Below are 27,944 nucleotides of genomic sequence, written 5' to 3'. Positions count from 1 at the left end.
AATCTTCAACAAAAGTCTAATGACTGATTTAGTACGAATCGAATAGTCGTGTTATGCGTATAGTGCGTTTAGTTTTGTGTTCGTGAACATTTAACTTATTTATTAAGTATCTTTAAAATAATTATTATTTATATTATTCAATTAGATTTGTACTTCAAACATGTCTTTAAAACTTCGAAAAGACGATCATATATTTTTAATTGGATCTAAAGAAACTCAAATTCTAGGTTCAAAATTGCCATCATTAAAACAAGTTTTCAAGGTATTTTTTTTAACTTTGTTTGATTGCCTCAACATTTTTGGTAATTAATTTATATATGCATACACACGTTTTTAAGGGGTGAGCCCAAAAATATTTTACTATTTTTTTTTTCATCATCTATAGCTAAAGAACACCCTAATATATATATAAACCACAAAAGGACATTCAAATATTTGGAAACTATAAGGCAGTGGTTCTCAAACTGTGGTACGCGAACCCCTTGGAGGTACTCGAGATTTTTTAAGGGGACGAGTCTGGCCAACAAACCTTTAAATTTAATAACTAATATTTTTCAATTGAAATTCGTTGAAATATTTGATTTCGTCAGTATTTAATTTTGTTATATTTTTAAAACACTTTGCTATTTTCCAATACATTTTTTTAACACTTATGATAAAAGTAAAAAATTTGATACAATACGGATAGTAAAAAATAAATTTTATACAGTTATGCTGATTACACCAGGTCATTCTAATATCAAACAAATAACTAATATGACAACAAAAAATGCAATATCTAACCCACTAATAATAACAGTTCAACTCTCAACAGAACAAGACGTAATACTCCTAACCAACTCTATTGTATCAATATGTGGCAAGTAAGCTGAAAATTTTATTATACGAAATTTTTAGAAATTAAAAAAGACGTATCCATATGGCTATTTTTCACAGACTTACCAACAAAATTCGAAGTTAGTTTAACAAAATTTCAGATCGGACACTCACAAATATCTCACGACCATCTCACCCAAGGAATTCAATTGTGATTTCGATGTATTATATAAGTAGGGCTGGGAATTTAATGTCCTTAAAAATCGCGAAAAATTACCAAAATTGACTTATAAAACTCACAAAATGCATTAAAAAATACCTTTAAAATTTAAAAAAATTACATTACATGAACATAAATATTTTATTTTACTTCATATATTAATAAATAAAAAATTATTCTTTTTTGTTACAATAAATCACAAGAGCGTGCCTCCTGTTGTTCCCCAATAAATTTTTGTAGTATTTTTTTCTTGTTCTTCAATTTGTTCTCTTCGTTGTACTCCATTAATATTTTGTCTCTTGATATATGTTGTTGTATGGTAAAACGTTTTTCAACAGCAACTTTTACATGCATACCTTACTCAACAACACTAATCCGTCGGTAGAAAAAATCTTTAATCAATAATTTTAAATTCAAAAACACCAATAATGACATAAAAACCTCTAATATGCTCTAAAAAATGAGAAAAATTACCTTAAAATCAAAAACACATTGCACATTGTCATAAAATGCAAAAAAATACAAAATAAAATTTCTTATTCTAATTTAAAAATACTTAAAACATGTTTGTAACAAAACGAGTATCGTACAGAAAGCTTCAGAAAAAAATGCAAAGTGCATCGAAATCCCAGTCCTAATTATAAGTTGTAATCGTATTATACAACACATTTGATGTTGTATGAAAAAATCAGCAAAAATTCAAATATTGTAGTTGTAGGTAACATACAAAACTATAACCATTAATAATTATATTAAAAATTACTTTTGTTGAGTTTGCTTAAATTAGAAATACTAATGAGAATCGATAAACTAGAGTTGTCGCCAAATATTTTTAGTGCTAAAATAAAATGTTTTTAAATATTGTAAAATAATAATTATTTGAGTAAAATGAAAGTAATAATCATTTAAATTTTGCCATGATACGTTGAGAGAATGTAACATGATCATCAAATGTTGGGGTTGATTCTTGCCTTGATCAAACATTTTTGAATTACTTATTAAATATAGAATGTGACATTACAATTTAATATTTTAGTAAATAGTAATTATAATTTAATAAAATTAGATTGAATTAGGAGGATCAGGATATTTTAAGTGCTTTGTTTAAGATACTTACTAAATAATCACATTGCTACAGAGATTTTGTGCTAGAATCGGAATAGGAATCATAATTTTTTTTTTGCCTTAATGCGGCGTTGGCTTCTGGTAATATTTACATTAGTATAGGTATTTAAATTACTTAAATTTTTTGCAATTTATAATTTTCCAACAGCTTTTTCAAATACATTTGCCAAAACATTCATCACAAACAATAATTATTACCATTATAATATTTATGTTCTCCATAAATTAAATTATTATCTAAATTAAGCAACTTTTAATTGAAGCATTGATTAAATATACTTAAATTAAATATAATATTTAATCATTGGTTAAAGTAATAAAATAGCAACTAAAAAAAAGTTAAAAAAATGCTAACTATCAGAATCATAGATTTTAAAAATAGTATATAGTAATTTATTTTATAAATATCATGTATTTTAAAATATGTGCCTATATATATATAGGTATATGTTTTGCATATATATTTTAATATTCCCTTAAATTAAAATTAACATTTCACTAACATTAATATTAAAATATAATTGAAAATTAATTTTCTTGACAGCATGAATCTAAGAATATGAAAATATTAAAAATAATAATATGAAATAGTATCATATGATGTGGATCATTCATGAATATCATTTTTAAAAATTAATAAATTACGTGCATAGTTAGAAGAAGGTTAGGGCAGAGAAAACATAAATAGCGAAAAGTAAGGAATTATTTTCGTTAGTGGATATACCTTTATAATATAATAAGTAATAATAAACATTAAAATCAAAATGCTTTACTTTATTATGTATAATAAGCTAAAATTTTAACAATAATGGTTGCTGCCAGAAAACACGATGGATCACCCGCTCACTGACGACACTCCTGCCAGTGTTAAAAGGTTAGATTAGAGAAGTAAGTCGCGGTATCACTTTATTTTTAGTCATTTGGGGAGTTTGCTGGGCATTGGATTGGAAAGATTTTCAGCTAAGATATTTGGATGGTCGAAGAAAGAGAGAAAGAATGAAGAGTTGTGATAACGAGCGTAGGATTTGATAGTGGCTTCTAACACGGTGTTCATTTTTAGGTCTCTGCGTAGGGTTTGATTGGAAACAGAGAAAAAAGCTTCTGCAATTAAACAAAAAATTTTATTTTGGGTTAAATAATAAAAAAAAAATCTTAAAAGTAAAGCAAACACAACCATCTCATTAATTCAAATATACGCTAAATTATTGAGATTTAACCAGAAATTGTCTAGTATAATGTATCAATATTTTACAGGGATTTATTAAGTACTTTTATCCGTGTGGGGGGGTTTTTATTAGTTAATTTCATCGATGTAACAGTTCTACAAAAAATGTCTGAATGAAAATAAGAGTGCAATATTTACATTAGTAAAATATCAAACATTCAAAACGACCGTAAACGTAAGCAAACAAAACGTGTAGGAAAGAAAAAAACGAAAATGACAGCGGTCACGTAGAATCCATTTTATGAGAAATGAAATAGATCGTGCGGAGATAAAGTCAAAAGCGAGTACAAAATGGTGACTATGATAAGTTGTAGATGACTTCTTCGGCCAACTGTACGCCGCAATGTTTGGTTGTCCGGCGTCGTCAGGGCAACACAATTAGCATTCACGTCTAATGGTGGTCAGAACACCGGCTACGTCTTTCCATTTCCATTAAGACCGTCGATCCCCAAGAACATAGTTACGTCGTACAGGTCAGTATATTATATTATATTATAGTTAATTCATAGTATATAATCGGTAACTAGTCTAAGCCGCGTGTTTCATAATAGACATGGAAACGCAACCGCTTTTAACTCACCTCGTAATATATGTTTTTACCTCACATGAACATTATTTTTAATCGCTATTAGACGACAGGTGTTTGTTTTCAGATCGTGTGAACATAAAGTTTACGCGGTTAAACATTGAACGTCAAACTTACTAGGCGTTGCGCGGTAGTTTCTTGATAAAAATCATTCATATATATGACGTATAAAGTTATATTATGTAGAAACACGAATTTCACCTCGTTTCGTAACGCTACTAGGATATTACATTTACCGCCGGTCGATTCATCTTCCGTTAGACGAGCCTCGAACGTTTGCGCGTCATACGAATTTGTAACTAGACGTCAAATCGTCTATACCATTCATTACCAGGCTGATTTGTTAATATTTCTTGACTTTTAAACGCCGATACTTTTGCATTAAATTTATATTGTTTATTTAAAGCTAATCATACTAGTAGCTTATAATTATACATTTTTAATGATGTATATTCACATACTACATGGCGCTAGTATAAGTATTTTATGCGTTGGAAAAATGTCCATTAGCTTCCAAACATCAAATATTGGATTCTAGGCGCATGGTGCCTATCGATTACAAGAGTTTACATAATCGTTTCACCTGATAATAGTATTTCAGAAATTCAACGTATAACATATAAATATATTATATATATATACAAATATATAAAATTTTATTTTATTATCTTGTATATTTTCACGTACATCACTATTGTGTACGTCTTCGTAATATACTTCAGATATTAGAGTCACTGCAATTAGAAACGTAGTTAAAAATTAATAATCGTAGCGTATTGATCTTTACTATTATGCTCACTATTAAAACGAATGCGATAAAGAATGGTTAAGCCGAGCAGATTTATTTTAATAGTAATGTAATTTATAGAAAATTTACAAATTCAATTTTTATTAGACATTCGTCACTAGTACGACCAGTGGCATAGCTGGATGCGGAGAGGAAGGAAAGGGTTGACTGTTCCCTACCTTGGAATTTTTTATTGGTGATATTTTAATCACGATTAAAACATATAGCATATACCTAATAAAATAATATAGCATTTATACCCGATATTTTTTAATCGACAAATACATTTTTCCATATTATTTTTTATTTGATGATAAATATTTTTCAATAACTATCATACACATATAATCAAGAATGGCGACATACTATTTTTTATTACATTACTAAGATATGTCCCTGATATTGTATCATTTCAGTAATATATTTATAAACATTAATTTGGAGAAAGTGTTTTTCACCATAGTGGATCAACTTAAATTGTAAAAATAAATTTTGATTTTTGCAGTAGCCTATATAATATTATTTAAATCAATAGTATTAGCCATTTTTATCGTACGGAAATAATTTTATTCTGAGTGATTTTATCATTTCTGTAGTAGGGTAATAATATTTATATTAGTCATTTTATTGCCATACCGGTTATCATAAAAGAGTGAACATTTCGCGATTTACAATAAAAACCATAAAACAATTAAGTATTGCAAGTTTTTAGTTTAATTATAAATGATATACATTAATAAGTAAGAATAAATAAATACATAAAATACATTTTTTAAAAATATTAATTTATAATGGCCTCCTAAACCCATTTTGATTTGATCTTTGTTTATCAACTACACGATTTAACGAACATACAATGTACATGTTATGTTTTTAATACTGAAAAAAAACTCAAATTAAAAATATTAATGGTTTTATTCTTTTTTTTTTTTATATCTAGAATCAGTATGTTAATTTTATACACATTATTTGCAGGTACATTATTTCGAGTTTTCGGGTCAAATCGTCGAGAATGCTTTAATATTATTGTTGGGTCGGGCTGTAAGGTAACTGACCACGTTAAATGCATATTCTACCACCCTCTATTTTAGCTTAGTTGACTGACACTCAACAATTGCGTTAAGCATGATTTTGATAATATTGAAAGTAAAATAAAAAGCACATAAGAAAATAAAAAAAGCCGAAAAAACGGGAATTTATTCGTTACAGCGGTGTTTTATTGAAGAAACGCGTATTTATCGTGTAAACATACATAATATATATATATATATATATATACTAAGGGAAAAAATAAAAATTCCCCTTCGACCTTTATATTTAGAGTGACATGACGCGGGAGGGTCGAAAAAAAGGGCTAACGACCGGTAGTCACGTGAAAATCGTTTTTTCTCTCTACTGAATGGACACAGGTCAAAGGCTTCGACCGTCCCGTGACCTAATTTGCCATCGTTACCCGCCTGTACTATCACATTTGCATTTATCGAACCAAAGTAGTTTTTACTCACACTCATACACACACCCACACCCATTAAGAAATCGCTGTTTATATTGCTATATAATAAGCTTGGTAATAAATTATTTAAAAATAATAATATAATAACATAATCGTGGCTCGACGAACAGAATAAACCAACTATATTATAATTATTAAATGCGATTAATGTAATCCACGCGTGGGCGCACTCAATGGACGGATACTGAGTATTTCGCTTAAATTGTAGTTTTCTTATTAGTCATTAAATTGTGTCTAGTAGGTATGGTTTAAGTTTAAAGATCAAAAAGTATCTAATAACTGCTATACAGCGTTTATACGGAATGATTTCAACAGTTTAGGGTGAGTATTTGACCCTTAAGTTGGCGAATAAGAAAAAGAAGAAGATGAGTTTTAAATTAATCCGCACAAACGATCGAAGTTAGAAACAGTTGAAAAATGTAACGTGAAAATGAATCATAATTTTCATAGGAAGAAAATCCCGGACTGTAGTGTTATTTACAATAATAATCTTTAGTACAAAACGTGATACGCCTAAATAATTTTACTCGTTTCGTCGGCTGATACATTCTGTAAAATGATAGCGGGTAATGGCTTCAAGGAATACCCGCAAAAATTTTGGCGCATTACTTATGCTCGTTTGAATCTTAGCCGCAAATGTTCAACACTTTATTCCGGTGTATTATTATTCTGCTTCGGACTACGTAGATGTGATATAAATGTACACGTTATTGTCTGCGTACGACTTGATAACATACGCGGCGAAGAGTGCAGTGAATTTAGTTTGGACCGTTTGCGGATTAAATGAAAACAAACCGAAGATGAGCCGTACGCGTTTGACGTGAAATAATACCGCTCTGTGCATATTAGGCGTATTATTTTAAGACCAGCGCGTGCGCTTTGAACGTATTTATAACGATTTCGTAAAAATACAATATATGGCGTACACGTACACACATGTAGAGCGCAGAAACTTACTTGACGTATATAATTATTATAATGTAGTAATTTATTTAACGTACGGTAACGATGATTGTATGCGTGCATGCGTGTGTGTTCAATCACAATCACGTTCGCGATTTCACGTTGTGCGTGATCGCAATAAGATATTTCACGCGTACTACAGCGCGCACGCGTGTTTCTTTCTTGCAGGTGCGATTATGAGGTATGGTGAGCACGCCGTAGCAGATGAGTGCCCGGACCGTTGCCGCCGCCGTCATCACCGCGTTCTTGGCCGCCATCGCGCCCGTACCGGTCGTCGGTAATTATCCGACGTTCGAGGGCGCCGCCGAGTTCAGGGACATGATGGTGCCGGCCGGCGCCCCTGTCGGATCTCTCATGTACAGACTAAGGGCTTCCGACCACGATAAGGATTATCCGCTGTATTTCCAAGCCACCGGTACGCCGTCGCCACGTTGTCCAGCGCACCGATTCTCTCTCTCATTCTGCGGCGCGCGCGCCCCGTGGAAAATAATCCTTGAGACCTCGGGTTGACGAGCAAGCGCACATTATTTCAATAACTTCAATTTCCGTACCTACATTCCAACAAAGTTCTCGCACGTCCTGTGGCCGGGAAGACGTTATTTCATCATCGCGAGTCTCCCAGGGGGGAGGGGACTGGTTGAGAACCGCTGTTTTATTGTTTTGATTACCGTTATTTATTACGACCAGGATTTATACTGGTATTATTTACGCTTTAAGATCCTTCGAAACGTATGCACTGTTAGATATACATTTGTGCCAATGTCGTCTCATCTCAACAAGTCATTGAAAATCGGAAATATGCACGCACAGAAATGAGTTATTGATTCGTACACTCAAGTTTCAAATGTAGCAGTTTTGATTTTATTCAAATTTTAGCTTTTAAAAATAAAAAGTTTATTCATTGTAAAACGTTGATAGTTTTTAAAAATAATTTAAATTCCTTATGAAGCAATATAAATATGTATTTTTTTCCTCCTCCGTAAACACACAACTAACCAAATAACTTACAGTTTAACTGAAAATGTATTGCAAAGTCTATTTTATAACATTTTAAAATGTATATTAATATAACATTTACATATATTTTTAAAGTAAAATTTAATTTAGCAAATATCGCTTTTATCGAGTAAAAAAATTCAAAAGCTTAAACTAAAGTTAAATCAATTAAAAAAGGCAGCCTAAACAATGTCATCATATACGGTTACTTACCACTCATGTCAATTGCGATTATATTCCTAAAATATGCAAGACATTTATTTTCATATAAAAATCAAACAATTATTTTTCTTAATATATTTTTTAAGTAAAAAATATAAAATGTAACTACCAAAATTATAATATTAATATCAATTAAAATTATAAAAAATAAGGATAATTATAATTAATCAGCTTAAATACTAACCGTAATCTATCAGAGTTTAATATTGCTCAATGAGTTTATTATATTCATTCCTTAAAATGTATACAAATAGCGTTTATTTTTTGATTGTTAATAAATAAAGCCTTTAAGCCGGGTTTACACGTAACAATAAATCGTTACAATGTAATTGACAATTTATCGTCGTTTTTATTATACCAATTTATCGAAATAGTGAATATTGTTTACACGCTACGATTTCTTGTAAACTCAAATTGTAGCCATAAATGGTTGTTACATGTTTATAACAAATATCGTTACGATTCGCAAAAATTGATGCCGGTCGGCATCAATCATCCGATCCAATTCCAATTCCAATAAATCGCTACAATATCCTATTTAAACGCAACGATAAATTGGAACAATTCGATCTTTACGATAAATTGCTAGTATTTATCGTTGCGTGTAAACCCGGCTTAATAAGACATTTCGTAAATAATGAAAAAATGATGTTCTTGTCATTTTACGATGTTCATTTTCACAAGCTGAGTGTCCATTTCACAAAAAGAATGCTTATGTTATACGTATGAAGATATATAGTGTATACGTATTATATGCACTAGTATGATAAGATACTTGGGAGTCAACTAATATTTCTGAAACCTCTACAAAGTTAATTATGAATACATTAATATTTTTTTTCTTTTATGACAAAAAAAGTATTTCAAGCTACCCATTTTCATAATTGTCGATTATACTCGATTGCCATAGGCTGTTGCAATTGACTGAAGATTTTATAGTTTAAGACTCTGTCTGTTTCTTCATAATATTTCCCTTCTCATTTTTATCTTCTATCTATAAATACATTTTTCATAAGTGCATTCTACATCATATAAAAAGCTCAATGCAACTTCCGAGATTTAATTTTTGTCTACGCTTTCCAATATTAATATATCCCTGTTTACCCATAGTCGCACTCTTGTGGTTACATTTCTTTTTGCTCAATTTTCCTCCTTTAATAGCGATCGACTACTTAATAATCTTTCCTAATTTCCTTTATAACTAATGCTGATTTCCATATTTAAATCGTTTCTGTATTTTGTTTCTTTATTATTCTAGGTTTTATGTTTTTTTTTCTCCTTTTTTTAATATCACTCTTATCCATCTTAATATTGTATTGTGTGCTAAAATGTTTTTTCTTATAATTAAAACACTTAAAAAAAAATCTTCAGATTTCGGCAGTTATGTGATAAGAATCGAAAATCTACCATGCCCGCCTAACACCACAGCCGGTTGTCAGGCGGATGTTTACTTAGACCGGGTGCTGATCCCAGGACAGACATTTCAATTCCGAATAACGGTGCGAGACACCAGAGGGGATACCACTACTGTGCCCGTTCGACTAGTGGCCACCGAAGCTCGGAGTGATGTCGAGACGATATTTCCTCACATCCCTGCCATCATCATTGTGCCAGAGGTGAGGATTTATTTCAAATCTCTTTGTTTTCATTGGTGTAAATAAGTTATTAACAATGTTAATATATTTTTTTGGAATATTTGAATTTTGTTGCGGACCAATGTCAAACATGAACATAGGACGTAAAAGTGAACTCTGAACTGGAATACGTGATCGTAAAAAAAAACTCGGAATCCCGCAAATCGGCCAGTATCGAACTTAGGGTGAGTGTTTAATAGTTGGATGATTGTCGTGCTTTTTACATTTAAACATGTACTATAAACATACTATAACAACAGATTCGTAAATACATTAAAAAGAAATAATGATTTATAGTTTTGACCAAATGTACACGATACTGCATTAATATTTGTTGTACAAAGTATAATACGTACAAATGAACAACAATTATGTTTAAATAAGTTCAATTAAACATATTTATTTTTAAATAATCTAGGTAGGAGGTCTATGGGATCTGCACCTCCCCGAAATGTTTGCAAATCGGCATATAAAATCGTAATCCTTATCATTTAAATCGAAATAAAATACTTTGTTATTAAATACATGTTATTCAAAAATATTTTATTGTATTGTGATACAAAAACGAACCACTACAGAACGATCGAATTTCGAGTATTATTATATCTCTGATATCTCGTGACGTTATAAGTAACAACTGTTATAATCATTTCAATTAAATTCGACCGATTCATTTTGATGTATTGAATTTTATGGCATTCAACAGCATAACTACCACTGCGGTTACATGTTATATTGTTTCATCCGTCATGTTTTCGAAGACCACTTTTATAATGCGCGTTTGGATTGTTTTGAAGTTAATCGATTAGGACGGGGTTTTGGATTTGGTTGCCGAAAAGTGAATCGATAGATAAAAATAAGCGGTGGTTAATTTTTGTAATTTCCCGTCGTAATAAGCACAGTAACGTTTATTGGCAACCGAACGGGTGTAACATTAAGTTTTGAAGTTTACGCTTCGAAGTGTACCGGGTTTATAATTTTTCAAGCACAAGGTCAGAGTTCCCGGAGATCAACGGTGCGCATTGTGCACAATCGCACGGTGGATTGTGCACGATACGCACACGTTTTTATATACACCTCGGCGGTGTACAGTTGTCCTGCAGTGTCTCGCCGATGGGATCGGTGGACGTGGTATACCGTCCGACACGTTCCGATTTTCTGGTGAGCCTCGTGCGTGGTTTATGCGCGCGTGCACGGGATACCGGCGGGGCTCACCGGGGCGGGGTGGAAAAAATAAGAAAAAGTTTTTCTCGCGTATTCATGCACGTATGTTGCGTGCGCGCGCGTGTGTCCGTAGGGATCCTCGGAGTTGACCATAGGTCGGTTGCGCATGAACAAGGACACGACCACCGGTACGATATCGGTGTCCCGGCCGCTAGACTTCGAGACCAAGAACATGTACAAGCTGCAAGTGGTCGCGCTGGACATGTACGTGGAGATCGGCAAAGATTCCAGAAACGCGGCGGCTTTCGAGGTCATCGTGGTCGTGGAAGACGTGCAAGACACGCCGCCGATATTCACCCGATTCGAAACAATAGTGCATCTGCATAACAACATGTCCATTGTAAGGCCACCACCACCATCACCACCACCACCACCACCACTACCACCTAATGCACTCGCACGCGCACTCACGCTTATGAACATTATATATTTATACGTTCACGTGTGTACGCGCACGCGCGTGTCTGTAACCGTATGAAAAAATAATAACAATAATATCGTATTGGATCGCGTTGAACGCCGGTAGAAATCGAATTCGATTAAATCGTACACTATCGTACTCGCGACCCAATGCGTACGTAATAATACATTATATTTCGATGGATTAGGAAGGCACGGGAGAACGCCCGCAGATACGTGGAGAAAGGATCCAATGGTACACCCGTACGAGTCCGCGGAGGCGCTTATTATAATGAATTTATACGTTCTCGAAACTCTCCGACTAATAAATATTAATGAGTAACGCGGCGCAAAAATATAACTATTCGTTATGCTTAATACGAAACATTCAAATCAAATACATAACGTACAAAACGAAATCATTTTTTTTAATTTGTACCGTATTTTTATTAATCCATTGTACTTCGTTGAACATATATCTCGTCATTATTTCATATTCACGTTGTTTTAATATTGAACGATTGTTAATACGGTTATTATAAATTATAATATTTTCCGATTCATTATTTCGTTATGAATCGCGCATCAAAGGGGACGGAATATCCATGGTAAAATGAAGCGACTACGTATATAATTTGTAGGAATAATCTATTCGTTTGACATATAGTCGTTCTTAATGACATTTCTATAATGGAGATTAGATTTGTGAAAAAAAATGAACATAAAGAAGTAGAGTGTGATAAAGTTGGTCAGCGATGAATGAAGCATGACTAGAAGTCGCGAAAAATGACTAGTAATAATATGCTAGAAAAGAGTTTAATGAATGCAAACGTGTCAAAGACGGTGTGACAATCGGTATAAAACAATTAATTTTTATAATTGAGTTGTGAAAGTCATTTTTGTTTATTGTTAATCGTTGTATGAACGATGACAATGGAGTTCGACTCAGTTAACTTCCAAATTACTTATATGGAATAGCTGTAATCATCAGGTGGTGTACCAAAGGACTTTTTCTTCAGCCCTCGTTCTATACTCTATAGAAATCAAACTGTCAACTTAAAAGATACCGTTTTAAATATATTGGATTCGATTACAGATTAATTAAAAATATTATACGGGTATAAAATACATGGCATTTTACTGAAAATAAAAGCTGTTCATATTCTTTATGTAAATTGTAATATATTGATATAAGTTCCTTCTATATTTGTCTATAATTTGATTTGATAGAACGTATCCAACTTATTTATCTAAAAAGGGGTGAACGTATAATGTGAATAGTGCATATATGTATATAATAAAAAATAGATAACTTGAGTTATTATTGATTTTGTTAATTTATTTATAGTTAAGACTAATTAACTATATCAGAAAATATAATTATTAACCTCTTTAAATTAAAGAATAATGTCACTTCAATTGACTGATCACAGGTGAAAGGTACCATTTCTTCGATAGTTATCGCATTCAAAAATAAAGCTTAATTTACGATTACTACAAAATATAATCAATATTGAATTAAAAATTAGTATTTGTTTACTATTTGTTGTAATTGTTTATAAAAAAAATATTAATAATTTCTTTTAAGACATCATTCACAATTTATTTTTATTTTATAAAGATTTATGAATAATTGTATTCTTTTTTACGAATCCAACTTTTTTATCGATAAAAACATGTAAAGGACATAGTCGAGAACGAATAACTTGAAAATAATTCGAAAAAATAATTTTAAATTTTTTTATTTTAATCTTATTAATAATTCCAGTGATTTATCTATCTTCCTTAATCATTATTGTGATGGTATTGGAGGGTTAAAATACCTACTTACATTTACCTTAAAACAATTTACATTATAAGTATTATTTATAAATGATTCTAATTATGTGACATTGTGACATTTTGAAACTTACATATTAATATTTTAATATTATAATATTTTTCTATTTTTTAATATATATATATATATATATATATAAAATTGTGATATTATACTCGTATTATAACATGATTAAATACCATCAGGAGCGTACCCAGGAATTTTTTTATGGAGGGGTCCAAAATTTTTATTTTATCTGATAATGGGAAATTAAAATACACTATACACTATTATTATACTATTTACTATTAAATCGTTGAGTATGTAAAAATTTCAATGGGAGGGATCCGGATCCCCTTTTGGGTACGCCTTTGAACACCATCTAACATTTTAAGAGACAGAAAAAACAAAATAATTATGACGGCTTAAAACTGTTTCATTTTAAGCATTTTTTCTTAAAAAATTTTTTCATCTATAACTTATAATAATATTTGTACTTCTGTGTTTGAAATCAATGTAAAAACTTAAAAACATACGTTTATTTTACGATTACTTTGGATTTTACAGGGCCATGTCATAACCAAAGTAGAAGCGATAGACGGTGACAGGGGTCGACCTCGTCGTATTAAATATGGTTTAGTTTCGGAAAATAGACCTTTTACAGTTTTATTCGAAATAGGATTATTCTCAGGTACCTATTATATTAGGCGTTCGTCAGACCCTCGTCTGGACGAGACTGACGGTAGCGAGTTTTATTTTTTATATTCCGTCGCAGGCGAGGTGAAGCTGAAGAGGTCCATGTCAGAGTTAGTGACAATAACTGGTGGCAAGCAACCAGCCGTATTAACCGTGATAGCAGACGAAGAAGTGACCGGAGCTAGAGAACCGCCAGCCTTGACCACCATGGCCGACTTGGTGCTAATACTAGACGACGTGGTCAACAGTCCTCCGTACTTCCATAACGCTAAGTAATATAGCGATCCACAATGTACCTCCAATAATACTAGTATTTTAAGACAATCACAACGCGGTGTGTTTTATAAACTTTCCCGGTCGAATGCAAGCGCGGACTGCAAGTGCAACGGCCATCGTGTGTCCTTACGCGTGTATTCATTGTAGTGTTACATTTTGATTGTTCGCAGCTACGCTTGCCGTTTGAACGAGAACAGCGGTCAGGGAACGACGTTGGTGTTCGGCGACGGTTACGTGATGCAAGTACACGACGACAATACGGTATGAACAGCGTGTTATTTCACACTGATATTTTTGGTGCATCGAGTGTATTGTTTTTTGTTACCCCGTCCATGTGTTTCACTTCACAGGGCAAGGAGTCGGTGTATGCGCTGACTTTGGAAAACAATAACGGCACGTTCGAAGTGATGCCCGCCGTGATTGACAGACGTAGCCGGTTCACCATAATGGTGCGCAACAATCGTTTGTTGGACTTCGAGAGCCGCCCGTCGGTCCATTTCGAGGTCAAGTATAACACTATATGAGTATGTAGTTAAAACACAATTTTTGGCTCACACGTGTCAGTTATGTTACGCAAAAGGAATTTAAGACGCCGCTAAGTGCAAGATTTTTCTATTATTATTATTATCGTTATTACTTTTGTATCGAAAACAATTATTTATCTATAGAATAAATACATGTATATTTCGTTAGAAAAAAAGCGCTGTCGACCGTTGTTGTGTATACACGACTATATATAGTCATGCATTTCAAAACAACTTTTTATCGACTTTTTAACCGTTTCAATCAGTGTAAAGCGAACAGAGTATGGATGAAAGGTGCAGGTTCTAGTCCTCCATTCAAATTTATTTAATTTCAGTAGGTAATTTTGTCCATTATTTATCCATAGCACTTGTTAATAACAACAAGTTAACTATATTATTAAAAAAAAAAAAAAATTACAATAGAATTTTAGTAAAGAAAAACAATGATGACACCGAGTTCGTATATTTACAGTGCTTATGTAGTTGTGTTTTAACGATAATCTGCACAACTATAGTCTATATGTTTATCTTTTATTGTTAAGTTTACTATTTTCTATGATTTTTATTTTATCTAGTGTTGGTTAATATTTTAAATTTTATTGACAGTCGAGTATGATTTTTAACAGTAAAAATAAATCGAGTACATATACACATATAATTTAAGTGTATTCATTTTTTAAATTATATCATACATAACAATAAATCTCCCTTCCCCACCATTCGTAATTCGGAACGACCCCGGATCATCGAATCCCTATAAATCTAACTATTTACAGTAGTCACTCGATAATTCGAAATTCGGGGGACCGAGTTAAAAATTCGATTTATAGAGGTTTTCGATTTACCGAGTGTTCGAATAATCGAAGGAAAAAAATTAATAAATAAAATACATTGTACGATATATACATATATATATATATATAACGTTTATTTTGACATTAACTTATCATAAATATAATTATGTACATTTTAAAATTTTTAATTGATATTTATTTATTACACATACATAGTATTATATTTTATATACATATTACATATTAAAGAAATCTGTTATTTTTTTTTGTGAAAAATTGTTGGTCGCAATCTGGTCCATAGCATTGTCTAACTTAATAATAGCATTAAAAATTGTATCGCATCTTTTTTTCGTCCATTTCAGATTGTTCAAAAAATTGACGTAATCCTGACATAAACAATTTTGCTTCTTTTAACGATATGACAGGAACCTCCGCCTCCTCTTCCTCGTCATCATTGTCAGAATTGTGCTGATTGACTGAAGTGGATTGAATAATTTCCTCGTCAGTAAAAGTACCAGCAGTTGCGACATTATCGTCAAAGTGAACAAATTCTTCAAATGATACGGGAACTTCTAGTCTGTTCCATGTGCTAAGCAGAACTTCAACCTCCTCACTTTGAACAGGAATACCTTCACCAATTTTCTGTCCATCCTTAATAAAACCACAAGTTCTGAAGCAATTCACGATGGTTTGTGCACTAACATTTTCCCATGCTTTGAGTACCATTTTCATAGCAGTGAGTATAGAAATTTTACATGGAACATCACCCATGCACGCCAACACTTCTCGAACAATTTCCTTTCGATACATCATTTTAAAAATTTTTATTATTCCTTGGTCTAGTGGTTGGAAAGTTGATGTAGTATTGGGAGGTAAAAAATTAATTTTTATATTTTCAAGATGAGGAATATTATTGTGTGAAATTCGAATTATAGAGATTCGTGAAAAAAAAATTCGAATTGTAGAGTGTGCCTCACCGACAGACATTTCGAATTATCGAGGGGACCGGAATACATGTATTTTTTTCTAATTATAGAGGTTTTCTCATGGGACTTAGCGTTTAGTTCGATTTATGGAGTTTTTCGAATTATCGAGGTTCGAATTATCGAGTGACTACTGTATTACGACTTGATAGACGACTCCTCTTGCTAGCAGCTCAACATTTTGCTATAATAGACAGCAGAGCCGTACCAAGCCACTTTTTATCTCGAGGCAGAACTGAAGCAATGCGCCCCCTAAGTTATAAGGTTGTCTCGCTCACAGCTTTTAATATGTATGATACGATTCGGAAAAATCTGAAAAATTTTAATTAGATTTCTATACAAGGTAACAAGAAATAACATTTCTTAAAATAAGTTAATTGTTTAATATTTTTGCGCCCCCCAGCTTCAGGCATCCTAGGCAAATGCTTCGCTCGCCTCACTCTAGTTACGGCTCTGATAGACAGTCTCGTTTAGTTCTGTTTTGTTTTTTTTTTTTTTTTTTACGTAAACCATTACTCGCGACTTGTTGTACACATCGTTATACATATTTCAAAGTTTTCTCTACTATGGAATCCACGGTCTTGCACCTGCTAGCTAGACGTAAAGTACAAAACTAAAATGTTCGTAGCGGCAGAGGTAACGTTGAACAAACTTAGTGAGTTGTCTAACGATGTTTACCACAAATCGTACAGCGGGTGGGGTATGTTGTGCGCGTGTCACATAACGGCGAAATGAAATGTCGGCGAACAGGTGGTGGCGACCGAACTGTCCGTGTCTAGCGGCGGCGGCGTGGTCGATTCGAACCGCTCGCGGATGGCGGCCAGGGCTTCGATAACGGTCTACTTGGACGACGTGAACGACAACGCACCGCGGTTCACCAGCGCCGCGTACTACGCTCAAATGCCGGAGAACGCGACGGCCGGCGAGCGCGTGATTACCGTCGAAGCCGTGGACCCGGACACCGGCCCGTTTGGCAGTGTCCGGTACACGGCCGTGTTGGGCTTCAGGAACTCGTCGCTGGTGCTGGACTCGCAGACCGGCGTTGTGACGGTGTCCAACGACAACCACGGGTTTGACCGTGAGGAATCCGCCGGTACGTATCATGATGTATGCACGACCGCCAAAACCATTGTCAGCAAAATATTTTCGGGTGATGATGGGTGGGAGGGACTGAAGCATAAATATGCTTTTCGACTTGCGAATTTTTAAAATTTCAAACCTTACGGGCGTTTGAAATCATTCGATTCTACGCGAAAATGTCGGACGGTGATATGGTTCGAACCCTAGCTTGACTCCCATCCCATCGCTGGTCACGGCCTTTTCGTTAACTACCGCTGCAGTCGAACCGCGCCACGGATATTTACGTCATCGTGCCCTCGAATGCGTCACTGCACTTCGCTTGCGGAAAGTGCTTAACCCACGCCAATGCCAGTGATACCGATCCATCTGCAAACATTCGGAATATATCATACATATTTTACATTCACTTACCATTCATCTAAGAAAAATTATTGCAATATACCAGGCGTGTCGGCGGGGTTTGATTTAATGCAAATACGTAAAATACACCTACCCGAATACCGCGAAAGCCACAAAGTTTATCTACTATCCTAGTTTATCAATTAACACGTTGTCGTAATCTATTTTTCTGTTCACCCATTGGTGTTTTACAACCCTTAACTCTCTCCCAATAAATACACTCTTGTAATACGCTCACACACACACATGGAATAACCCAGGGGTATACAAATTTTACCACTTACTCGACCACCCATCAACTAAAAAAGTATAGCACTTTTACTGTAAAAATACATTCCGCTAGCTATACATGTTAAGTGCTAGTATGCGTTACTGGCTATCGTATAAATACGCGACCGTACATGAAAATAACGATTTGAAATGTATTCTCCTATTATACGTGAACGTAATAGTTTAATTGTGAAAAATTTACTGTACGGTTTACGAATGTAAAATATAGATAAAAGTAATATTTGAAAAAACACAAATTCAATAAACTTATAATGCGGAATGCAACGCTTAATTAAAAAATTAAGAAGCTTGAAAAGCATTAATTTTAATTAAAAATGCCATGGCTCGTTACATGACAAATATTTAAATACTTACAACAAACCATAAAATGGTACACAAAACTAGACATCAAAATGTATTCGATGAAAATAGGTATAAATAAAAAAATTGAATCATTTATATTATTATATTTTAATGTATTAGTTGTGCGTCTAAAAATTGGTATCTACCAGAATAATGTTATAAGTGTACCAAAATATTTAACATAAAAATCATAGTATTGTATATTTAGAAATGACAATGGATGTATTTGCGTTCAAATTGTGATCGTTAATACAATGATGATGATAATAGTAATAATTAGTGTAATTGGCTGTTGCGTACATAATATACCTGCGTGAGTTCACGGAAACCAAATGAGAAGACTGTTCTACAAAACGTCTCGAGTTATGGGAAATAAAAACTGCATTGTATATTATATATAGTAGTTTTGCGCGCTAACCAAAACAACTCGTTTATGAAATAATAATAAAAATAATATCATAAGAGATTTTTGAACAGATAACGCTAGTCGTCTCATAGTGATACCAATACACAAAAATAATAGACATATTATATTACGTTCGTAATGAAATCTAAGTTTCAATCCGACACTGGCATGTATACTAACAACATAATAATATTCCACTCGTGAATCACATAGTAACGAAAACCTGACGAGTAGAGGACATTATATAATAATAAAAATCATTATACGTGTACATTGGATTCGAGTTCTACCTAGGGCTGGCCCAAGCAAAAATAGTGCACTAGGCAAAACGCCCAGTATGGACCATAATATAAAGTAATATAATAACTTGCCATACGAAATAAATAAATATAATAACTTTAGATAATATTATTATATTATATAGGTAAATGGTTTTCACGAATGAATTAATTTAAATATTTTTCTTATAAAACACCGATAGAACTAAAAAAATAGTCAATTTTGAAAATGCCGTCCCTACTAAAGTGCCGTTCTAGGCAGGTGCCTAGCTCGCCTATACCTTGAGCCGATCTTGGTTCTATCTTATTAATGGTTTAAAGTTAAAATAGCACAGGATGAACAGCTTAAAACATAATGCCTAATCATGTCCATATAATGTCCATTTAATATAATATTTTTTACAAAGAAAATTATATGAAAAATCTTGTATCCAATTTTCAAACCTTGAATATAGAAATTGAAAATTATTTGAATTTTTGTGAATACATTTTTTGACATTAAGCTCAATTAAATTTTAAAGACTTTTTTTTTTGTCAAACCAAAATTATTTCATTTACAAAAAAACATTAAAAAACACCAAGAAAACATAAACAATTTTCTATAAATAGCTATAAAAAAAAATATTATTAGAAAATTATATCATCTAGAACAAATGATGATAAAAGACAGTATTTCATGACTACAATTATTATTTTTTGATATACAAAAAAAACAAAAATTCGATTTTGTTGAAAATTGGTATATCATAAATGTTTTATATACATATATATATGTATTATATACATTTTCACTATTTTTTTTATAAAATTTTTGGTAAATAAAAATTATCTCATTTATGATACAAATAACCTTTTCTATCAAAAATACTTATAGAGAATTATTGATAAATTCGAAAAGTGATCTCTTAAAATTCAAAATTAGAACCTATTTTTCTATCTTTTATTTTTATTTGATGATGATCTAAGCAATTTTTTTTGTCAAAATCTTCAACTAAAACAAAAATATTAAAATAAATAAAACACATTATGGTTGTTATATCTGTATGGTAAACTAATACATTCCTTTCACTCAAAACATAAAATATATGTATAAATATATGTGTAACTTATACTTTCTAAATTTTAATAATTAATAAATTATAAAATTACTACACTTATTGTATCTTATTACTGAATACTTTAACTGACAGCGATCCTTTATTTGTAGAATATAGATTGACTGTAGAAGCTCGAGATATGGACGGAGGAGGTCTTGCAACCACTGTACCACTTGTTATACATGTGTTGGACATAAACGACGAGACACCAGTTTTTCAAGATACACCTATTCAATTCGTTTTAACACAAGACATGAGAAACTTTACGGAACGAGCTTTTATCAAGGTAAATTATAGAACTAATGTTTAAACTTTTTCATTATATTAGATTCGAGAGATCAATGAAGTATTACGTACAAAACAAAAAGTACTGCTAAATTATATTTTAAATAACATACAAATATACGAGTATATACATTTATATATATGTTTTTTCAAATTATTTCCTTTGGTAATAAATACATGACATTCATATTATTGTTTTTAATAATTTGACATAAAATAAAGCGAGTTTTCAAACTAAAACTTTAATATTATATGTTATTGCGCTAAAATAATATATCCTTTATCTTAACACTTTGATTCATATAAATCAAACCCCATGATGCTCCTATATATAATATTGTTTTTTTTTTTACTTTTTCTTCTGTTATAGGCAATCGACAAAGATGCTGAAGCCCCGAACAACGTAGTACGTTACGAAATAATAAACGGCAACTACAACAATCGCTTCACCCTGAATCCAGAAACCGGTAAGGCTCATAGATATGCATATATGTATACATACAAACACACACACACACACATTTGAACATTTATATATATTTTTCGATGAAATATTATCTTATTATTATGGTGTACCTCACAATTTACGACTCTTTTGTGTCCCAAGTGTATTGTCATGTCTTGTCGAGCTGTGGTTCTGAGGGCTGGTATTTTAGACTAGCGACAAAAAAACAAAAAAAAAAACGAAAATACACTTTCCTCTGTCTCTAACAATTAATCAAGCATATTTTTTTCTTTCTCGGAATTTCAAAACATAGGTGAACTATTGATGTCCAGCGGTTTGTACGATTCGAGCAGAACTCGAAGGGACTCAACCAGCAGTACATTCGTCGTGCTCACGATCCGAGCTTACGATTTAGGTGGGATTTTTAGAATCCAACTATTTGTTAGTTAAAGTTGATTATTATCACTGGCTGCTATACAATTTTTATAGGTGTACCCCACCGGTGGTCCACGACTCAGGTGAGAATTTATCCACCGTCTTCTGGAGCCAGACAAATGTCGTTTTTGATACCGGTTACCATGGACATGGTTGCTATTCACAGTATGTTGGAACGTCTAACTGGTGGCAAGGTGACCATCAATACGATAAAGCCCAACTACGATATCGTCCAACAAGGGTCCAGTGTAGAAAAGTAAACTGCTTATTATTTTAAGAGTTCTACCCGAATTTTTTGTTCTTTGCTGTATTATATAAATAATCTATCACTGTTTTATTTTGTTTGTACAGAAAGATTGTGACCGCTACCGTTGTTTATAACACCAATACCGTGATCGACATTGAAGAATTTGGTAAACAATCTGACCAATGCAGTGATAAAGTTCATATGGCACAAGTAATTATTCGTTATTATCGAAATTTTAAGATGTATTGGATTAATTAGATGAAGTGTAATTTGGATTTTATTGCATTAACCTACTTACTATACTAATAACAATATTTTAAAATTGGATTTATAATAACGCAAAAAATGAGTTTTTTCGAACAGTATCATAACATACGTTCATGTGTTTTGAAGCCAATTAATTCCTTGATTCCAAATAAATTTAAATGATATTTGAAATTAGTATTTATACATAACCAATTGTTATATATGAAATAATTATGACTGAGATATGTATAGTATTATAAAATAATACTCTAGCTATTAAGACTTATGTAATTATTATTTGTAAAAAATGATACATCAAATATGTATTTAAAGAATTTTTATTTAGTTGGCTCTTGTTTCATTAATTAAATTTAAATGATTTGTAATGTAGTTACGTCTACTCAAGTTTTTCATATTTCAATAAAATTTTGATATACGTAATATGTGTTACTAATATTTTTTCAAAATGGGCAGTAAATACTAATTTATAAATTAAATATTAGAGCACCTTTAAATTTCGTTTTTAAATATCAAAATAATATAGTTCTAGATTATTTTAATATTAATTATTTAACCAAAAATCGGAATGTTTGCTTTCAGGTAAATAACCACAGCGATAAGAACCTATCTTTTTGGTTGAATTTATTACTATTACTAGCCATATTATTGGCAGCCTTATCACTGTTGTTTTGCTGTTGTTACCAACAATATTTACAGTTTATTCATCAGTAAGTATATCTAAGAATTGTTAAAAAAGAAAAAAACGGGGTTTAAAATTGAACAGTGATCGGGACGATTGAATTTAATCTTCGATTTTAAGAATAATATTATAACGATGATATATACATACATATTTATATAACCAACATGTTATAATATGTAGACCCAGTAAGGTTTTAATAGTTTAGTTCTACCCTAATGGTCTATCTAACTCTTGCATCTCACCCAAAAACTATAGGTATTAGGTTTTTTCCATTAAACGTTATCAATAAATCAAGATGGGTGATAAGATTAATGTGGAAAAGATTTAAAAACATTAATCGAATAAAAATCATAACAAAACAAATTTAGCTTCTGGTGCATAAATTATCAGATGTTTTTACCCTTGCTTTATAATGCTTGAAACCACAAAATAAAGGGTATTGATCATAAAAAATCTTCAACAATATTTTTTATTCCCTATATAATGAATAAAAAATTATCTGTTGCATATTTCAGAAATATTTAAGTTTAAACAGAAATAATATTTTATTCAGATTATAATAATTTCGTATTGTTTCATTTTCTTTTCAATAATGATTTATAAATAATTGTTTATAAAATCTTAAGATTAATTAAATTTTAAGTGGTTTCTGCATTTTAAGGTAAATACGTTTAGTCAATTATTATTCTTGTAAAAAACATTATTTACTATTTATGAACTTATTTATACATTTTATGTAATATTACATTTAACAAATTAGATAACAATTTCGTTGAAATATTTTTTAAATTATTTAAATAAGTAACTGTCATTTTAAAACCAATGTTATCAATATAAAATTATGTTAAGGTAAATGATTAGTTTATAATTATTATATAAAATGAATGCATTGTAGTATTATAATGTGAGTAGACAATAATGAATAAAATATTATTATTAAAATATATCTACTGGAAAATATAAATGTCTAACCATGTGTTTTACATTAAATAAAAAAATACAAACATATGAATGTGAATGTGAAGTTTCTTAGGTGTTCGTTGTCGAACAAAACTTCCAAATGAGTTCGGAACAAATCGATGGCAATTATGGTTGAATAATGATTACTATAAATCATTGCTGTTGTTTTTAATGACTAGTAAATGACAAAACGCTAACAACGCTAGTTAAGTTATGATAATTTTTCATGAACCCAAACTCATTTAAACATGACGAAATGTTAATGTAATGTTTGTCGATTATTTTCATTTTTTTTCACTATAATTTGTTTTTCAGTAAACTCCATCAGGCTCATCGTTTAGAGAACAAAGGCATCCAAGCACCTTCGTTAAATTCGAGTGATTTCACTGAAGTTGATACTAGACAAAAAGTATATATTTTGAGTGAAAAGCCAGTGTCCCCACTACGAATAGCGAAAAGGACTAGAACCAAAGTTATACCGAATATTGCTAAGAATAAAACTAGTGCGGAATCACTTCTATTGGAAGACGTCGAAGGTAACGAATATAGAATCTTGGATAAACGGCGATCTTGGTCCGACGAAATGGCTGACACTAGACAAGAAATGTTTTTTAAACAAGGCAACGCGGAAATCTTGAGGATCATGTCCAACGATTCATTAGAAGTAATGGACTCGGCATCCAATGTTGGTGCATTCAACGTGTTTGACGAATTAGCTGGTAAAAGAGCAATTATGAACAAGTTTTTAAACAGTAAACCAGACGAAACCACTGAAAATCAAAAAGATCAATTTAATGAAGACGTTAAAGTCAATATAGAAAAAACACTAACCGAGGGAATAAAAAAAGAAAACATCGAAGAAGAACAAAATAAAATGGCTGCGTTTCAAAGAGATGTATTATTGACCAAGTAAGAAAAAATTTTAAAATGATTTCTATTAACTTTTATGTATATTTTTATTGGTTATATTATACTGTTAATGTCATTAATTGGGTCTCAGAATACTTTATAATCAAGGCTGTATCTATGAGGGGGGGGGTCCAGGGTGTCTGGACACCCCCCAAAATTTCTTCAATATTTTACGAATGTTTAAAATAATTATTCATTTTTAATACCAACATAAATATTTTCAGTCAAAAATGACTTAAGCTCCAATTTATCATTGACTGCTTTTAATTTTATATCATAATATCATATGACAATATGATATTAATTTTAATAAAAGAAGATTATATCTTTTTCTGTCTTATTTTCAACCAAATATTAAAAGTTAAAATCACAATTCTATAAAATTATAATATAAATGTTTTGGACTCCTCCTGAAAAAAATTTCTAGTTACGGCCCTGTTTATAATACATTAATATTATTCAATATTTACGATGACGTATAGTCTTTATTTTACGAAGCATACATAATATTATGATCATAGGTATGCTTCAATATAAAAAATATAATAATAATAAAATATATAATAATTCATGGGTACACTTTAGATAAATTTCTCTGTCGTAATACATTCTAAAAACTTTACACCTACAACGATAACTAACATACTCGCATTTTCAACTCACGGCGAAAAATAAAATACTACTATATCGGCATATGTACTCTATATAATTTGATAGAACAACTTTTATTGTTCGACTAAAAACATCTTAGTATCGTTTAAAGTGCATACTTTGCTGTTGATATCAACCGGATAGTCGGTTTACAAGTCATATCAACATATGGCTCCTCCGTTGCTCTCGAGATCACTTTTCTAAGGATTCTAAGTATATTTTCATATGTCCTTTTAAACCTAAAATCTTACGAGTTTACTAGTTCTTCCACTGCGGTTTTCTATCTAGTCGATCATCACAATAGGCATCGTCGAACTGCACTTCTTACTTAAATCAAAACACATTCGGTAGCAATAAAAACCTAAAGGTAATGCTTGAATTGAACTTGGTTAAAAAAACAGACTACTAATCTACAGTATATTTGTATTTATTAATTTAATAAAACAATCGCATTATAATACTTATATTTTAATGCAAAATACAGATACTAGAACTACAAACACTCGTTATTGTAAAATAAAAAACTAAGTTCAAAATGTAACACATAACATACTCAGAAAAAAGTCCTGAATGGAATTTGTTAAATCATGTAAATTAAAACTATTATAAACATTGATCTCGAAAAATAGCTTATTTCATATTATAAATGAACTAATTTAAAAAAACAACTCATTTATATTAATATTATTGTTTAATCGTTAAGTATTTGAACCGTATACATTTTCTTATATTTTGAGCCCGAGTGCAATAGTTCAAATATTTTTCTAACCCGAGTGCGATTCGACTTTATCCAGCACGATATAATTACACCCCCCCCCCCCCCCCCAAATGAGCAATGTCACTCGTTCGCTGCAGTACACATAAATATATATAGTTTGCCGACGTCGCGTTTTGCGTCGACCCATCCAACTGCTTCCCAATTGTAACGACCACCGACTAATATCCGCTTGGATTTAGATTTCTGGCGGAAGAACAGCAAAAGCTGATGACCAAGCTGGAGACGAGAAGTCTGCCGGGCGCGAACATGGCCACGCAGACGGAGACGCACACGGGCACGCAGACGAGCAGTTCGTGTTTGCGGCCGAGTGACCGACGGAGCCGCAGCAACGACGAACGCGACTGTTCAAGGTCGGCGCACTGTCCGCGCAGGTCGTCCAGCATGCCACGCAGGCACCTGTTCAACAGCCCGATCATAGAGGAGACAGGCAGCGGTTCGGGCGCCAGCAGCGGGTTGCGGTCGGCGACCGTGCCCAGCACGTCGGCGGTGGCCGCACGTGAATGCCGACGGCCGCACGGTGGTCCGTTCGCTTCGTCCTCGTCGTCGTCAACGGCCGCGGCCGACGTGACGGCGGGTGACCAGCGCCGGTCCCGGTCGTATTCCAGTCTCCGGGAACTCGACCTGGACAGGCAGCTGCAGTACATGACACCGTCCCTGAGATCCAGAGCTCTGGCCCGGAGGCGGCTGTCCATGTCGTTGCCGCCGCCGAGTGGTAGAGGGCCCAGGGCCAAGCAAATGTTGGAGAAGAAGAGCGTGTTCACCATCGCCTACGGTGACGTGGCCACGCAGAAGATCAACTGTAGCGCCGACTCGTCCACCAACAATTGGGATTGACTTCCAACGCCGTTTAGAGATGAGTGAACGGTCGTCTACTCGTACCTTCCTACCGACCTACGTGTACCTGTCCCGTTCAACCGTCTTATATTTCTGTGAACGATAACCGAACCGAAAACTTTATTAGTGAATTATTATGTAATACAAGTTGATGTATAGTATATTTTTTAGGAGACTTCTACTTTGTATTCACAAATGCATCGAACCTTTTGGTTTTCGCTTAAGCAATAAAATAAAAAAAATAAAAACCGTACGTCGTCGTACCACGTAACAGATTACGCGCTACAGGTCTCAAACGATACTTTCGACTTTTAACAACTTGTATACTTTTACTTACGCACTAAATGTGCATATAATTTTCAAGTCAAACGAATTTTTATGAGTTATGTTTCATCAATGTATCACAGAGCGTTAATCGATTTCATGACACGTAAGTGGACAGGAGGTTAATAAACTAATATTACTGTTACCGTCTAGTTTGGAATTCCTACAGTACACTAACCATTCGTACGGGATGCTAAAAACGCACGCAGCAATTTTGTTTATCATAAATAACAAAAATAGATGGCAAGAAGAACCTTACAATCAGCTGTAAATAAAAGATATCAATGTTTATACGCTGTATTCTTTTAGAAACCAAAGAAAAAAACAAAATGTATTGTTAAGAAAATATTTGTTTAGAGAAAAATTAAGCAAAACCAATTATTGACGTATCAAATTAATAATTAACTAATAATTCTATTTGTGTACGATGTA

General features: G+C 32.4%; 1 protein-coding gene across 4 annotated transcripts; it reads left to right on the top strand.

Moving 5' to 3' along the window:
• Positions 1–184: 184 nt before the first annotated feature.
• On the top strand, positions 185–27,944 carry LOC112692528 (cadherin-86C-like). Of its 4 annotated transcripts, none has more exons than XM_025567216.1 (19): positions 185–262; positions 3,701–3,859; positions 7,404–7,650; positions 9,825–10,069; positions 10,189–10,272; positions 11,385–11,651; positions 14,097–14,220; positions 14,305–14,497; positions 14,672–14,762; positions 14,852–15,004; positions 17,553–17,895; positions 20,806–20,981; positions 21,351–21,447; positions 21,739–21,840; positions 21,915–22,116; positions 22,212–22,317; positions 22,954–23,081; positions 24,332–24,925; positions 26,534–27,944. In XM_025567216.1, exons 3-19 carry the CDS (start codon positions 7,440–7,442, stop codon positions 27,186–27,188), a joined length of 3,771 nt encoding a protein of 1,256 aa, XP_025423001.1. In that variant the 5' UTR covers positions 185–262; positions 3,701–3,859; positions 7,404–7,439; the 3' UTR covers positions 27,189–27,944. The 4 variants fall into 4 exon arrangements, with proteins under 4 accessions (XP_025423001.1, XP_025423000.1, XP_025423002.1 ...); XM_025567215.1 differs by having other exon boundaries at positions 186–262; positions 3,695–3,859; XM_025567217.1 differs by lacking the exon at positions 185–262 and adding an exon at positions 5,735–5,805 and having other exon boundaries at positions 2,972–3,859.

The sequence above is a fragment of the Sipha flava genome, unplaced genomic scaffold (assembly GCF_003268045.1).
Source record: "Sipha flava isolate LNK unplaced genomic scaffold, YSA_version1 74_pilon_pilon, whole genome shotgun sequence".
NCBI lineage: Eukaryota > Metazoa > Arthropoda > Insecta > Hemiptera > Aphididae > Sipha > Sipha flava.
Note: the sequence above shows the minus strand (reverse complement) of the source record. Positions and strands in the feature narration are given on the sequence as shown.

What these genes read in the sequence shown, in the direction of transcription:
- LOC112692528 (XM_025567216.1), top strand. Translation starts at nt 7,440, where the DNA reads ATGAGTGCCCGGACCGTTGCCGCCGCCGTCATCACCGCGTTCTTGGCC. An exon ending in CGAAATAGGATTATTCTCAG is followed by an intron (nt 14,221 to 14,304) that starts GTACCTATTATA and finishes ATTCCGTCGCAG; the next exon opens with GCGAGGTGAAGCTGAAGAGG. An exon ending in CACCCTGAATCCAGAAACCG is followed by an intron (nt 21,448 to 21,738) that starts GTAAGGCTCATA and finishes TTCAAAACATAG; the next exon opens with GTGAACTATTGATGTCCAGC.